This window comes from Typopeltis vanoorti, chromosome 9, assembly GCF_054136105.1.
Source record: "Typopeltis vanoorti isolate ZY-2024b chromosome 9, IOZ_Tvanoo_1.0, whole genome shotgun sequence".
Lineage (NCBI taxonomy): Eukaryota > Metazoa > Arthropoda > Arachnida > Uropygi > Thelyphonidae > Typopeltis > Typopeltis vanoorti.
Window position 1 is genome coordinate 129,385,354 of NC_143557.1, and position 17,766 is coordinate 129,403,119.

Consider the following 17,766-nt stretch of genomic DNA (forward strand, 5'->3'; position numbering starts at 1 on the left):
ATCAGAGCTTTCATTGCTCAATAACACCTTATTCCTACACTGTCCTCTACAGATAACGGGGAATATGAAAAGCATTCTTGCTTCGCCCCTTTAAGCCAGTCCTTATAAGGACTGCTCAAAATAAATACGAAATATATGCGCGGTGGAGAGATTCACTTTTCGTGGATCAAGAATCTAATACCCTTGGAAGGTAATGGATGGCAATGCTGTAGCCAATGAAGTTCTAACTGAGGCTCGGCTATTGCTGTTACTCTCCTGCCATGATCAGAGCTTTAATAGCTCAATAACACCTTATCCCTACACTGTCGTCTACAGATAACGGGGAAGATGAAAAGCATTCTTGCTTCGCCCCTTTAAGCCAGTCCTTATAAGGACTATAAGGATACGAAACATGTTGTATTTTATATTGTATTTCTTGTATTGGAGTCCTACCAAACAAGTAACAGAACTTAACATATCCTAAATACAGCACTTCCTGTGAGGGTTGTTGTTATTGTGATCCATCCAGTCATTTTCGACTCTTGGTGATCCTGTGAACAAAGGCTCTCCATCTCACTCAGCCTGTTGTCCTTTCTTTCAGTAACTGTAAGTTCAAGATGGCAAGTTTTCTTTTAATGTTGTCCATTTAACTCTTTTGCAGTTTTCGCATTCACTCAATCTTCCCCTACATAACTGCCTTTTCGAATGATTCATCAACTCGCGTAATATGTTCAAAGTGCATCAACTTCTGTTTAGCGATCATCGCCTGCAAGGAGCATACTGTCTTTATTAAAACCTTGTTATTGGTCATTTTTGCAGTCCATGGGATTCTTAATAGTCTCTTCCTTACCCAAAATTCACATTCTAACACTTTTGTGGCCTTGCTCACATCTCTATCTTTCATAATTTTTGTCAGGTTAAGCATCACTTTTTCCCCCCATGACTATCCTTCTTTTAATTTCATCTTCACATTTACCATCATTTCTGATTCTGGACCCCATTAAATCATAACTTTAAACGATTTCTATTTTATCTCTCTATTATATATTCATTTAAATTGACAGGAGCAATCACACTTGTTTTGCTGATATTTATATTAAGCCTGGCTTTGTTACTTTCTGTCTTAACCAATAGAATCAACCGCTCGAGATCTTCCTTATTTAGTTTCTACTGTGAGAGTTATATTCATCTGCATATCTTAAATTATTTATTTTTCGGTCACCAAACTTAATTCCAGTTGGATCTTTGTCTAAGTCAGCCATTCTTATAATATATTCACCATAAATATTAAAAAGGTAGGGCGACAGTATACCACCCTGCCACATCCCTTTTCCCACTCCAACACTGTTTCTCCAAAGATTGTTTCTACTGAGGCTTCTTAGTTGTCATACAGCTCTGTTATCAAGAGAATTAGATGTTCAGGTATTCCCATTGATCTCATTACAATCCACAGTCGGTTGTGAGCCAGACAATCAAAGCTTTGTTATGATCAATAAACAGATGAGTACTTCCTTCTGAAATTCTCTTGTTCCTTCCATAATCCATCTCATGTTTGCTGTTTGGTCTCTAGTTCCTGTACTTCTCCTAAAGCCTGCATGTTCTTGTGGCATTTCTCTATTCATATATGGCTCCAACCTTTGCTGGGTCAATTTCCGCCTAACTTGACTTGAATGTAGAATTAAACCGATGATTCTATAATTCTCACAATCTCTGGCATTTGATTTTTTTGGGATTGGGAAGAATACTGATGTTTTCCAGTCTCTAGGCCAGTATATTTTCTTCCAAACCTATTGACAAAATATATTCAGTCAATACATGAAGCAGTGATCGTCAATACACTATCATTACTTCATCCCCAGCTGCTCTCAATAATTTCTCTGACACACCATCAGTTCCAGGTGTTTTCCTTTTGGCAGCTGTTCCATTGGTGATATCAATTCACTTTTCATTATCACGTGTTCCTTAACACATTCTCTCCATTCAAATTCTCCTTCAATATTCTTATATTTTTTGTACAAATCCTCTACACACTCTTTCCATCTTTTTTCACTGCTTCTTCTTCCATCAGACATTTATCTGAATTACTTTTTACAACTCCTAATCTAGTGATACACTTCCCTGTAACATCATTTATTTTTCTAAACAGATCGCTTGTTCTACCCATAATATTGCTTCCTTCAATTTCCTTGAACCTTTTCTTTAGATGTTTTTCCTTATATTTCCTGGCTTGTCTTTGGAAATCTTCACACAGTTGTGTAACCCTTTCCTTGTTTCTCTGAAGTTTCAATTTTCTTCTTTCCTTTTTTTCAATTTTCTTTCTTGTTGCTTTATTTAGAGTATTCTTTGCTGCTTCTATGACTGTACATTTTGTTTTTCCCACAGTTCTTCTAAAGCTCTTCCTGTCTTCTCCAAACTTTGTAATTTCTTTCCGACATCTACTTTAAATGCTTCATTTATAGGATTTAAATCTGATACTGTCCTTTTTCTTCTTAGCCCTTTATTTCAATTTAACTTCAGCTATCAAGAATTCATGATCTGTCCCACAGTCTGTACTAAGTAGTGTTTTTGCTGCTTGGATAACAGGGTAAATATTACTAATTTGATAATAGTGATGATAAATAGAATGTCTAATAAATAACAAATGAATATATTTTGTTTTCCTTTATTTTTCGTCACTATTTCATACGCCATTTTAGGATTAAAAGCTTTGGGAAGTCAAATTTGCCAGACTGATGGGATTCAACAGTTTTCATGACACAGTTGTATTTTCGATAGACAAAAGTTTGGCTTAAAAATTATGTTCACTACTCTATCAGGGATGATTTATTCTTTTTAATTTTAAATTTGAATGATTTTTTTTTTTTCAAATGACAAATTAAGATTTGCGCGGTGGTGTCGAATTATTATTATTGTCATTCTTCGTCACTTGTTAAGATTCCACACAGTCAACAAAACTAACTTGTTAATTTATTAAAGGCTGTAGTTAAACTTGGAAAAATTACGCAAAACAGAGCATTGGAATGGTATTAAAGTTATGCATCATCATCACGAGTCTAGAGAACGGCATCACTTAGCAAAGCAAACTTGGGGAATACAGAAGAAAACCAAACATAATTAAATTTGCGACTGAGCAGAAAAATCGAGTTCTATCCTTTCCGTGTGCTAAGTGTTCATCTAACTAGTAATCCAATATTTGGTTTGTTTATTTTGAAATAAATACAATATCCACACTATTCCATGAATATTTATTGCAGTAATCAAGTTATGCAAATTAAATCAAATGAAAGATGATTAAAGTTATCTAAATAGTTATTATTTTAATAAAATAATAAAGCATTTAGATACTAAATTCATTATAAAAATTTTATTTAAGTTATTGTTTAAAAAAATTTTTAAAAATACTTTTTTATAGTAAAACCATTTTGTTTTATAGATCATTCTACTAAATTTTGAACTGCCAATTTATAACAGAAAGCGACATATAACGGAAGAAATCGTTTTCGTTTTAAGATAGGCATCTATTTCATTTGAAGAAATTTTATTTTTTAGTTCATAACGAGCTAACATTATATTATAAACATTACTAAATCTCGATATGGCATTAGCATTAAAATAACATAACAACTTGATGTTAATTAGTATTTTAACCATAAACAGTGGTGTCAAAAGATGCTGTATGTATATATTAGAAATTATTCTTTAATTATGTGTCATTTCTTTAAAAATCGGCATTAACCGAAAAACACTACTAAATGAAGACTCATCAAAACAAGGGATGCAGAATTGTAGTTATTTTGACGAGTACTTAATAATGATGTTTGTGTTCATCATATTACCATTTTAGGATTCAATAAATCATTCAAGAGTTTAAGCTTTGGAAATTATAAATCCGAAAAAATACGAAAGTGTTGCACTTTTTTAATTGCCTACATAATCTTGAAACCAAAACAAACAAACAAAAAATGGAGGAAATATTCTGGAATCTCTTTGTTGAGGACTGAACTCTTGGCTGATCAAGGGTAACGAAATTCGTTAATTAATTAATTCTGACGGATTGAGTTAGACTTACATTACGCACATTAAGAGCACTTTAGATGTCCACGAGATAAAGGTTCATTCTGCGGAAGAACTAGACGTCGCATGGACTGATGTGATATCGGTATATTCTTTTGCAAATTTTTTTTACCGTCCATGTGGTTATTTTTCAACTTTACCACTAAATGTTTTGTTAAATTTAGCCAACGTCTTTTCAAGCAATTTGATGTTTATTTATTTATTTTGAGTTACCAAACAAACCGCCATGTTTATGACAATTCCATGAACTATTGAGTGAACAATTCCATGATAGGAAGGTCGTAGATGGAGAGATATCAGAAAGCAGTTTATTCAGGAGTAGAGTCCAAAAGAAGGCCTGTGACTAGCGGTGTGTCGCAGTGTTCTGTTCTTGGATCACTGCCACTTATTTGTTCATCAATGACACAGGAAAGGATGTGAGAGGAACTGTTCAGTTATTTGCTGATGACGCAAAGTTGGGCAGAGCAATAATTAATACAGATGATGTCAAAATTTTGCAGGATGATTTGGATAGATTGGCAGACGGGGCTAAGGAGAATGAATGTCAGTTTAATGTGGCAAAGCGTAAGGTTATGTATTTTTTTTGGGGGGGGGTAAAAAGATTAGCAGCAGTATACCACATTGGTGGAGCTGTACTTCAAGAAATTGACGAAGCCAGAGTGTCAGTGGATAAGGAGTTAAAGTTTAGGGGGCACAGAGCAAAAGTGGCTAAAGCAACTCATCAGATCACTTGGTTACTGAAGAATACTTTGACACGCCGAGACAAGCAGGTTATTATTCCTCTTTATCGAGGCCTTGATAAGACCCCATCTTGACTACTGTGCAGATCTGGATGCCAGGGTTTCTTGGTAATGAGGAGGAGGAGGAGGATGTGGAGAGGATCCAGAGGCCTTGCCTAGGTGACCAAGATGGCAGGTCTATGGAATGAGCCTTACGAGAACTGGTTGAAGATTTGTGGGTTACAGAAATTGGTTGATAGGCGGAAAAGGGGTGATATGATTGAGACATTCAAATTACTGAGGCGTGTTTACAAGATTAATTCAGAGGAAATTTTTCAGAAGAGGTCTGGTGGTGAGAGAACTAGGGGGCCATCCATGGAGACTGAGCAAGAGTGTAGTTAGCAAGGGTGTTAGAACTAGGTTTTTTACTTGGAGAGTGTGGAATGAGCTGCCAGAGTCTGTTGTGGGTGCCATGACTGTGAATGAGTTCAAGACAAAGTATGATAGATACCGTGTGAATGCTGAATAGTTCTTGACATGATGTTTAGGGCCTCCCTCGATGAGTTTAAGGACTCCTTGGAGTTGCCCGAAATAATTAAATATTTCGGTTTGGTAATTTGAAAATTAACGGGTTACAAAATCATTTGCTTGCTTGAATTATCGTGAGACTCAAATGAAATCGCTGGATTACCTATTGCGAGGCGGATAATTTTGTGGAATTGTTCAAAAAGGCTCGTTATAGAATAATAGTTCAAAAATCTTCATTTGTATTAAATTTATTAAAACACAGAATAATAATTAGCCATTATTCTTTCATAGGCAAGTAAAAGCAAATTTGCATACGAATTTAAAAGATTTTATATGCTAACCAAGAGATTATGGCAATACAGTTTTCGGCACGTGAGTTGCCTTGTTATTGTACTTAAAGGGTTTTGTGGTATTGGAATTAACACAATGTTAACACACTGTGTTGTACGTAAAAAAATATTCTCCCCCGAGTTACAGATGTGTATACCTGCGCAATAAATTTCCTTTTTGAACTGGGTTCGAAACTGGTTGATGGTATATTTCTTCACCCCCGTAATAATTTCATTTCAACTTGTAAAATGATTTTAAATAAAGTCCCTCTCCCCTTTTGAAAACGATTCGATATGAAAATAATAACAATAATAATAATAATCCCTCCGTGGACTAATATAATTTATAATTTAACGAAGTTTATAATTTAGAATGACTGTTAAAATTTAATTCACACTAACCAACATAAGATCAAAATGATATTATTATTATTTATGTATTATTAATATTAATATTAATATTATTATTATTTATGTATTATTAATATTAATATAGAAAAAGTTCATTTATTATGATAGTGAATAGGTGTCAATATAATATAATACAATACAATACATGCTACTACGAAACCTCTGCTTATTCATGATCATTTCTATAGTTGCTTATCGTGATATGTATACTATCGTTTGTGAGTTAACATTTCTTACAGACGGAAGACATGAGTACAACAGAAGTGACACAGATGCTCATAACTATAAATTAAATGGTATAAAGTTTAAACTGAACAAAGTATTTCGGAAGTGTTATATTTTTATAATATTTATTTATTTATTTGCATTTTTTATTATTTTATTTATTTATTCTTTTTAATTTTTATTTTAATTATGAGTTTCTTTACATTACTGAGATTTTTTTGATTATTTACTAACTTGAATGATATATAGACGGCTGCATGCCGTTAAGTATACTCTCGTTCCCAGAATAGACTAATGCACATGGCTTCATGTCTTACTCTGCGAGTAGAGATTTATCATTTTTAAAAATGTTTGTTGCGCAATGTATGTTTATTTTTAGAAACAATTTCATAGCGTTTTATTGTAGTTAGTAATTAAGCAAAGGAAATTAAAGATACTGATAATATTTTTATAAATCAGGCTTTATATATATATATATATATATATATATATATATATATATATATATATATATATATATATATATATGATAGCAGAAACCCTAAAATATTATTAGCGTTAATTTTCACATTCAAGAATCGAATAAAGTCAAGGTGCTCCTTCTTATCCAACAACAAAACAGACCAGACAATATGCTAGCTTTGTTGGTGGTAATCTTAAGCACTAATAATAATAATAATAATAATATTGTCTGTCATACTTTTTCCTCTTTTAAATCCACTAAACCTCCGTAGCTCAGTCAGCATCGAGCATTTCAGTTGAAAGGGCGGTTCGAATCCTGTCTAAGCCCAGAAGAACTTTTATCATCGTTTTACAACTGAAGATGAATCAGTCGGTCTCATACGGAGGTGGAGGATTTCCTCTCCAACTCTGGTTTTGGAGAAGAAACACGTATGCACTGTACATACACACTGTAAACGTGTTTGGATAAAATATCAAAATTATGGTAAAAAATTAAAAAAAGAATTAAACATGAAAAAATATTGTTTATTATCGATAAAATTATAGTTTGGTAGAATTCACAATTACTTAAAAATAAAATATATTTTTCTTGTTTTGTTTCATGAAAAAATATTGTTTATTATCGATAAAATTATTCAGTTTAGTATAATTCAAAAATTACTTAAAATAAAATCGATTATCATAACCCCAATAATGTTCTAAAATAAAAACTATAACAAACGTTATGTCTTTAATTGTAATGTCCAAATATTTAAGGAGACGGAGTAAACACGATAAGCACTACGAACACTCTACTACCGTCGCAAATTGCATATAAACAACAGTGGAACTGTGCGACGGACAGTGCCGCATTATGCTAATAGCTCGCATCTCACTATGACATGCATATGCTTGCTCGCGTAGCAATATGACACTGTAGTAAATACAGTGCTGCTAGCGTCCTTCGCCCTCCTAAGTGCTACAAGATGGATTTTTATTATTTTTTATACGAAGTAAGAGAATTGTATAGGATTGTTGATGATAAAAGTAAATATTACAAGCAAATATAAATAAATTAATAAATATATTTATATATCGAGAAAAATTGGGGGTGCTGCAGTTCCGCAGTGCCTACACGAGCCCCCCTGGTAATTTAGAAACTTCGGTTTCTAAGATGTCATATTACTTGTCCGTAATTGGGCATTGAGTTCAACACAAAGGAAGATAATGTGGAAATTCACGAATCTTCTGTTAAAAAGTGGAAAAAAATTATTGCTCTACTCATTGAAATATGGTATTTCACATTTTGCTGAATGTTGCTTATTTTTCCTTCTGACGCTCTACTCTTGGAACATACGGCTTGTTTCCGGTGTGTTGCATTAATGAAAAATTGTCTATGTCACACTAATAAATTATTTTATTATTCTTAATGTTAGCTTGCTTGAATTGGCAACAGATGTTAGGAATGCTGAACACGTCGTTTCGTAACACCCGGAAGATAGAATAATGGTATTATTATTATACTGAGATAGTGTGTTTTATTGTGGATAGTTTATGGTCTCCTGTTCATTCGACTTAAAAGATTATTATTATTGTTATGATTGCTACTACTACTTTTGAAAGTCATTAATACGAGAATTTTGATTTATTTTCCTGAAGCTGACTCACAATAAATATAAGATTAGGAGTATTTTATATTTCAGAAAGACTGCATTCATGATTATAAGAAAACACGTCTCTCATGATTCCAGAACCTCTAAATACTATTATTACTCTTAAATTTTAAAATCATGTTTTGTTTTGCAAAGTACTTTACAATTATCTATCAATTAGATAAATTAATGAGTTCTTAAGTCCAGTCCATCACCCAGTTCTTAAAAGAACTGGGTGATGGACTGAGTCCTTGACTCTTTATCCAGTCATCTGAATGAAGTAAATCTGTGTGGATGGAGTGTTATTGGGCTAAAAAGCTCTAGTCATGGCTAGGTAACGGCCATAGCCCAGCCTCAGTTAAAACTTCATTGGCTACAGCATTGCCATTTGTTACCCTGATTAGTAAGTAAAGGGTAAAATCTCAAAAAATCGGACGATCTCTAGGCCACTCCATAGTGGGCGAAAGACCGTCCATATCTCAGCGTTGGTTCCACTCAGTGACAGGCTCCCCGACCACTGAGCAGAACCGCTCAAATTCCGAGGAAAATAATTCACCGACAAGAACCCCTCAGCGGGCCATGCCGGAGAACACTTTCCCCGGAGACTCAAAGTGCTCCCTTAAGGCAAAAACCTTAAGAGAGCGAACTCAAAAACTCATCACCCAGGATAACAGCAACAGCCGAACCTCAGTTAACTTCCTTGGTTCAGCATTGCTAATTGTTACCCTGATTAGTAAGTAAAGGGTAAAATCTCAAAAAATCGGACGATCTCTAGGCCACTCCATAGTGGGCGAAAGACCGTCCATATCTCAGCGTTGGTTCCACTCAGTGACGGGCTCCCCGATCATGAAAGGCAATATGAGGCTTCCATATTAATTATATAGCTGTTAGTATTTGGTGTGTGCAATGATTTTTAAAATTATATAAAGTTATTTTTATATCACTAAATAGTTTTAATTTTAATTTTTGTAATTTTTCTTTTGCATAAAAATTTCTAATGTAGAATTTATTTATATTAAATAAAAATCTCTGTTCCTTTCCATTTGGAAATGTTAGTGCTTTAAAATGCACAGTTATGCACAGCAAATCAGAAAGAGTTTAGGTAGGGAAATGTCACGTGACTGAATTATTTATCACAGGCGAGGCCGATCTGCTAACAAATCAGTGATGCCAGGTATAATAAAAATGGGCCACGCTCTAACTGAAAGTTAGCGTGGACTTGCTTGGGTGTAACCACACTTAATGATCACCAGGAGATGATCCAATTTGGGGATTTTACAGATGCGGAAATGCAAAGAAAATGGCAGCCCCAGTTATAGTGATGCATCCAACAAACAACTATACACTTAATTTCAACTTGCATTTTTATAAATTTTTATTAGCGAATTATTCTCATTAATATAATTCTATTTCAATGAATAGAATAAGAAATAATTTCGTTAGAATCTTTAAGAGTTAGATTCAAGCAAAACATAAAATTCAATTAGTAATTCCAAAGAACGTTTCGTTAGGTGCCGAACATTAGCGTTAACCCTATTTAATTTTGCTACTCATTCAAGATTACACATAGAGTTCAATGGCAGTATCAGCATACATTAAAATATGGCGTCTTGAACAAAATTGGAAAGATTGCATAAAAGTAAAATAATCTTTATTCTTAGAGTATAATTAACTATTTTAAACTATTTCACATAAAATATAAATAACTTTTATTAAATAATTATCATTATTCTTAAAATGTAAACCTTGTATAAAATTTTAAATAGACACCCTTTCAATTTTTTGTTATTAAGGTTTGAAATAAACATTTGCACGATTATCTTTCATTAAGGAAAAAGTCCTTTTTAGGACTTCCAGGGTAACAAATGGCAATGCTATAGCCAATGAAGTTTTAACTGAGGCTCGGCTATTGCCGTTACCCAGCCATGACTAGAGCTTTTTAGCTCAACAACACTCCATCCACACAGATTATCTTCATTCAGATGACGGGATAAAGAGTCAAGGACTCAGTCCATCGCCCAGTTCTTTTAAGAACTAATCTTTCATTAAGACATGCAAGTGTGGCATTTTATGTTGACTCAATGTAACAGAGGCAATACGTGTCTCTATAACAAATATTTTATTTCAATAAATCATACATAATTTTTTTTTTTTTTTTTGATGGGAGGGTATCACCTGAAACGCGCGGTAACCAAAGAGATTCTATTAAAAAAAAACTGGAGGAGTGCCATTTTTAACATTCGAGCTTAGCTAATAGCTATCTTATATGAGCCAAAATGATTGTAATAACTAAATTTCTAAATTATTAGCACGTTAATTTCTACATCTATAACTTGCCTCGCTAATAAATTGTATGATAAAAGCCATTACTTTTCTTCCTCACAAAAACTGAAAGTTCGAATCCCACGTAAGACATGAATATTTACTCAGACAACTTTAGCCTTCTGTGGACGAGCTTGCCTAATAGCTTTTATTTCTTTTTATTTAAATATTTAACTGAATTAGAATTTCAAACACCGAATTGAACTAGGGCTAAAGTAATGCTATATCAATATGAACATTTCATTCTCCATATCGGATTTATTTTTAAATTTCAGCAAATCAGTCATGGTCTTTAATTACAACAACTATTTAAATCCAAATACATAATTATGCCATGTGGATGATTATTTATCATCTAGCTAAGTTGAGCAAAACTACTAGAAGAATTCAAAAGCTATCTGAATAGCCCTACGTGCAACGATGCATTTCTTTTTTGAACTTGAAAATAAGGACTCATGATGTCTAGGAAGAAAACAAACTCGTTTATTCTGTATACATAAAACAGACCTGTATTCGACCTACTGGAAGATACCTCCATGCTGCACTCGCTACATCCCCGCTCAAAAGCTTGGGCTAATTAAATACCGAGAGAAAGAGCATGCAACATCTTTAGTAACACGGTGAAGAGGAACCAACAATTTTAATACTTCATTCTCACCCTAACTCAAAACCGATGCCAAAACAAGGCGATCACCGTAATCCTAAAAACCTCTACATAGATTTATTATTATTATTATTCCTACGTGTAGTTCCTGCACGCAGAAAAATACTGATATGCAAAGCACTATTTGAAAATATAACAACGTATGCAATTCGTGCACACTTCAAAATAAATAGATTAATGTCATTACAGTACAAAATGATAAAGCTGATCTTTTGGGAACAAAGAGACAATACTAGCTTTATCTACTACACACTACAATGCCAGAACACAAAATACTAAACAGAAAAACACTTATGTCACTATGCAGCTTTGCTAAAATATTATTTCGATGCCAACTACAGGACAGTCAGAAATACATACTGCATAACAAGATCTCATCGAACTAATTATATCATATATAAATATAATAATCACTATAGAAAGGCCACTCAGATTCTACATTCCAGATATGCTAAATAAAATACCTTTTGAATACAGAAACCTTACAAACTACAATAGCCTGAAAAGAGCCTTAATGATATATTATTAACAAGAAATATGAACCCTACATACCTTAATAACTTAACAGGGGCGAATTCCCCATGCTTGCTGCGCATGCTCATTAATTGAGAAAGAAGTAATATTTATTTGTTAATAAATGCATGCATTTATAAGCATTCCATTTAGACTTTTATTTTTGTAGACAGAAGATGTCTTAAGCTTGCGCGGCAATAATTGAGCTTTGCGTTGCGTGGACAGTAGGATTTTTTCCGCAAGTTTGTATGGGGTTGTTCGTCCCGCAAAGTAGGCAAACCGGCCCCACAAACACACGCTTTGACAGACATGGGATACTACCGGGAATAAGGAGCAACCAACCTATTTCGCAGGATTATCGGTTACGGAAACTTACGTGGTAATATGTGTAGGCTTGCGCGAAAGCGAAACATACGATGAAGATGAACTTGCTTTAAGATCTAGCATGCAGAATAACATATGAGAATCTATAAGTAAATAAGGTCAATAATAGTGGAGATCTAGAACCCGACAATTTGCTTTTTTTTTTTGTCCTATCATTTAAAAAGCAGTTTTAATTTTTTTATATTTGATTTCACAAGTCGTTTGTGGAAAAGACAAAACACCTACTGAGATTTGAGTATCGCGATGCAGGCCTACCTTCCCTTTCCCAAACAGAAGAATCAGTTGCTTGTCTGTGTAATCCACACCTTCCAAGTAACACTATATCCAATAGGTAACACTGGAAGATATAGATACCTATTATTCAACTCTTAGTTCTCTGCATCTGTCTGCGATTGAAATTTTGCTCCATGGTATGTACAGGGTGGGCATAAAATAACTTTCACTCTCTGGAGGTATCTGTAGCTAAAACCAATAAACGGAATGAGACCAAATTTTAGAGACTTTCGAAGGTGGGGAGATGATTTCAGCGAAAAAAAAAAAGAGATTTAGTACCAAAAGTCGCCGATATGAGAAATTTTGGCGCTGGCGTAGCCGAAAACAACGGATAATTGCATTAAAGGCAGATAAAATGGAATAATAACATTTCGACGGTGTAAGCGACAGCCGCGTCACTCATTCCAGCTGGATATGTGGCGCGTTACAATGATAAAAAGAATAATAACAAATAAACTAAAATAACAAGTTGCAAGAGACACAGAAATTAATGTAGAGATTGAACTCACAGGAAATAATGTTTTATTCATCAGAATTAGGGTCTCCTGGACCACATATACGATTTTCAACGTGCTGACCTTTCTTGTGTACAACAAATGGCGACATGCTCTACAGCTGAGCGTAAGGAGTCGGATTGGACGTTCATAACAGCCCGTTTTATGTTCTCTTTCAAGACATGCAAGTGGGGAACGCCATCAACATACACAACCGATTTCAAATATCCCCACAGCCAAAAGTCACATGGAGTGATGTCCAGGGATCGAGGCGGCCATGCCGTCAGAAGAAATGACTGCTAACCCTCTCATTACTGAAATGCTGACGTGAAAGCGCTGTACTGAACATTCAATATGTGGCCGTGGTCCATCCTGCATAAAAATTATGGAGTCCAAACATTGTCTTTGTTGCAATGCAGGAATGACAAATTTTTCCAGAATTCGTCGATAAATCTCTCCATTAATGGAGCAGGATACAGGACCTGTAGGGGTAATACGCTCAAAAAACTATAGTCCTATAATGAAATCGGGTGTGAAGCCACACCACACGGTTACTTTTGGAGAATGCAGTGGTACTTGTTGGATCGCTTGGGGATGTTCAGATGCCCAAATTCTGCAGTTGTGAGTGTTGAACGACCCATTCAGATAAAAATGAGCCTCATCGCCCCACAATATTCTCCAAGGCCAGTCATTGTCGACCTCCATTCGGACAAGAAACGTTAGTGCGAAGGTCATGCGCTTATCATAATCTGCGGTAGTTAGTGCTTGCACACGGCTGAACTTATAGGGATAGAAGTGAAGCATTTTCCGTAAGATTTTCCAGACTGTACCATAAGCCATATCAAGTTTGTGAGCTATGGCACGAGCGCTTGGACCAGTACTGGTCCCTGTGTCGTCGAACACCGCGGGAGCAACGTCTATTACTGTCTCTTAATATTTCTTAATATACTGCTTTCCGACCTCTGCCAGGTCTAACTCCTTGTGATCCAGTTTCTTCAAACTTCTTAATCATAGCTCTCAGTGCGACAGCTGACATAGGACCTGTACGCAGGTTATGAAGCCTTCTAAATTCCCGAAGGGCAGCTACGGCATTGCACTGTTTAAGGTAAAACAACTTAACAAGTAAAGCACGCCGAGGCAAGGTAGGACGCATATTGAGCACAATTCGTCAGTCATTCGAATCACTGCCTGAACGTTTCCAATCCCTTTTTAAGTGGAATTGGTGGCGGCTCTAATATGACCTTACGTAGCATTAAATCTTTAATTTCTTACTTTATTCATTGCAGAAAATCGTAACGAATTCAATACACCCCACTCAACAGCAGTTTCTGTGATTTTTTGTCCCCTAGCCACAAGCATTCAGTCTAATAAGATACATGATTGCTAATGCGAAAAAGACGTGGTTAGTAACGCAACCACTATATTTGTTTTCATTTTATTAGGAGACTGAATAGAGCAAGAAAACATTTTTAAAGCATAAAACACATAATATTATACTTAAGCGATCATATATTTTACCAGTCAGAAAACTGCTAATATATTTCTTTCTGAAATAGATTATTCAACAACAATTATCTGCAGCAATATATTTTCTCCTGTACAGCAGCTCATTTAATCAACGATACGTAGACATATTTATATCTTTTCCTGCTTTAGTAACGTTTGTTTCTTACACTTCCTGTTTTGTTATCTGTTTCTATACAGTCATGTTGAGAGGACAAAATATAGTGCTTTTTTTATATATTAACGACTGTCTATTGTTAGACTAATTTAACACCATTCCTTTAAAATAGGTTTTTAGTTTTAGAAAAAAAAATATTTGTCTTTTGTTTCGATTTTTTTTAACATATTACTGTTTCATTCTATAATTGTCAAAAGGTTCGTAAAAAATGTTTTCTCTTGCATTACTTTGTTTGTTTGTTTTACATTTTGCAATTAAAAAAAATTTTTTTTTGGCTAGTGGGTGAATCAAGAATGCTTTTCATATTCCCCGTTATCTGTAGAAGACAATGTATGGATAGGGTGTTATTGAGCTATAAGCTCTGGTCATGACAGGGTAACGGCAGTAGCCGGGCCACAGTTAAAACTTCATTGGCTACAACATTGCCATCTGTTATCCTCTTTTTTTTTTTCCCTCACAAACTACATTTTATAATAGTATTTTTATTATTTGGATAGATGGGTGAAGCAAAAATGCTTTTAATATTCCCCTTTATCTATAGAAGAAAATGTATGGATAGGGTAACAACAATAGCCGAGGCCCAGTTAAAACTTCATTGGCTATATACAGCATTGTCATTCGTTACCTTCTGTCTCTCCCTTCTAGAACCACTTTTTTTTTTTTGTGACCCTTGGAGGGTAATGGATGGCAATCTTGTAGCCAATGAAGTTCTAACTGAGGCTCGGTTATTGCTGTTACCCTCCTGCCATGATCAGAGCTTTAATAGCTCAATAACACCATATCCCTACACTGTCCTCTACAGATAACGGGGAAGATGAAAAGCATTCTTGCTTCGCCCCTTTAAGCCAGTCCTTATAAGGACTATAAGAAAATGAATCGATGATTAGGTGAGATGCAGTGATTAATATACCCTTGGACGGTAATGGATGGCAATGCTGTAGCCAATGAAGTTCTAACTGTGGCTCGGCTATTGCTGTTTCCCTCCTGCCATGATCAGAGCTTTAATATACCCTTGGATGGCAATGCTGTAGCCAATGAAGCTCTAACTGAGGCTCGGCTATTGCTGTTACTCTCCTGCCATGATCAGAGCTTTAATAGCTCAATAACACCTTATCCCTACACTGTCCTCTACAGATAACGGGGAAGATGAAAAGCATTCTTGCTCCGCCCCTTTAAGCCAGTCCTTATAAGGACTATAAGAAAATGAATCTTCTTCACCTTATTCTGTATGCTACTCGCTATCAATACTTCTGGTGTGAATGAATTGAAAGTTGGAGGGACAACTGTATAGCACTTGAAGATGTATAGGTTATAATAATTATAAGATCTATAAAAAGAATAGCAGCTTTTCGTTTAAGCTGCAGATTATTCCAAGAAAATCAAGAAATTAACTGTATTCTGGTTATTTTTCTTGCAGTAAAACAGTTTCATGAATTCTCTTTAATTACATTGTCTGAAGTAATCACATTCCAGAGTAAAAACATTGTTTGTTAGTGATTGTAATTCTTTCGGTTATTATCATAAAATATGTGTTTACCACATTCGTGTAGTAAACATCTTCATACATTGTCTGATCTGTTTATGGCGAAATAGCTAATCAGGAAATTGAATGTTGCTGTTTGATTCGGTATAATGATTCACAGGAAAACAGCAGTCAACTGTAGCTAGATCATCTATTCTAGTCACACCTCAGTACGTCACTCAACAAAAGAATAAAAAGAAATTTCTTGTGAATTGAAGAAAAGTTCGGCAACAAACCACTATGAAAAGGCGCCTATTTATGTTATGGTGTGTTTTTTCTTTCTCGTAGCAATATTATAAAAGAAAGTTACTTATGTTTTATTCTTGTTGTTATTCACAGTCTACAACATCGTTCTCAATGCTTGTAGTTTTTCATGTTGAAAGAAAGGTGAAGAAAGCGAATCTATTTTCGTCCAGAAATTCCTTTTTTCATTTTACCAAAATAGAGAAACTACTTTTTCAATATTTTAATACAATTCTCTTAAAAAATGTATGAAAATAATAACAATCTATTATTTTTAAAAATATTTATCTTAAATAAAGAAAAACTAGCAAAAATTTTGAAATTATGTTAAGACACCTAAAATTTTAATTCATACATCTTAAACAATTAATGTTGGAAATATGAAATATAGTTGGTTTTTTTTGGTGTTTCTGAAACAAATCTCTCATTTTTTTTCCTTTGAACATTTGACATAGAAGTACGAAAATTTGTCAAACAACCAATATGATATAACATAATATAACGTAATACTAGCGTGGGCCAAGCATAATTTTATAATTTTTTTTTGCATTTTTATTTACAGTTTGCATAATCCAAAATTCTGCTCTAGAGACCAAAAATACGACTTACTGATTATGTTTAACCAACATGCTAAACATGGATAACATGAGAAGCAATCGTAATTTTAAATTACTCTTGGTGTGCGTACGACGACTTTCAATGAACAACTATTATATTATAACAATTCTGCGTTTAAGATTTGATTCTAAAAAGCAACTTTTAAGAAAACATAATAGTGCGTATGACGACTTACTTGTTCTCAGAGGTAGGGACATGTGCAACTCACTTACGGTAAAGTTATCTTCTGCCCTGATAGCGCTGTCTCTTAAAAGTAGCAAATACATCTGTGTTGTTATCCACCAGATCAGCGAACACCCTCCAAATTTCATCGTTTCACACCTTCATGAGACCGACAGACATCTGGCTTTGAGGCGTGAGAACGATAAAAAGTCGCGACCCACTCCTCTCGTTTGTATTCGTACAACTACCTAGCCGACGATTGCAAACTCACGTAATTAGTGGGATGTTGCGACATTCGGGCATGTCGAAGTATGGCGGCTGATAACAACCGCGTTGTCATGGAAACGGATGAGTTCATTAGTTCATTGTGGAAGCACAATGCGTTGGCAGAAGTGTGACCGTATTTCTTAGGAAGTTCACAAGATTGTTGCCGTGATATCGTATTACGTTTACTGTATGTGACCAACACGGACTTTCCAGTGATATGCTGCGTATAAGAAAATATGCTGTTAGGAAGTTTGTAACATACGTC

General features: G+C 34.6%; 1 protein-coding gene across 1 annotated transcript in view; it reads right to left on the bottom strand.

Moving 5' to 3' along the window:
- The window catches only part of LOC150103538 (uncharacterized), a 57,277-nt gene extending 39,772 nt beyond the window's left edge, over positions 1–17,505 (bottom strand). Inside the window, exon 1 of the mRNA XM_090398218.1 lies at positions 17,248–17,505. Coding sequence (XP_090254344.1) covers positions 17,248–17,383 — 136 coding nt within the window. The 5' untranslated portion in view covers positions 17,384–17,505. The remainder of the gene's footprint in view (positions 1–17,247) is intronic.
- Positions 17,506–17,766: the final 261 nt, after the last annotated feature.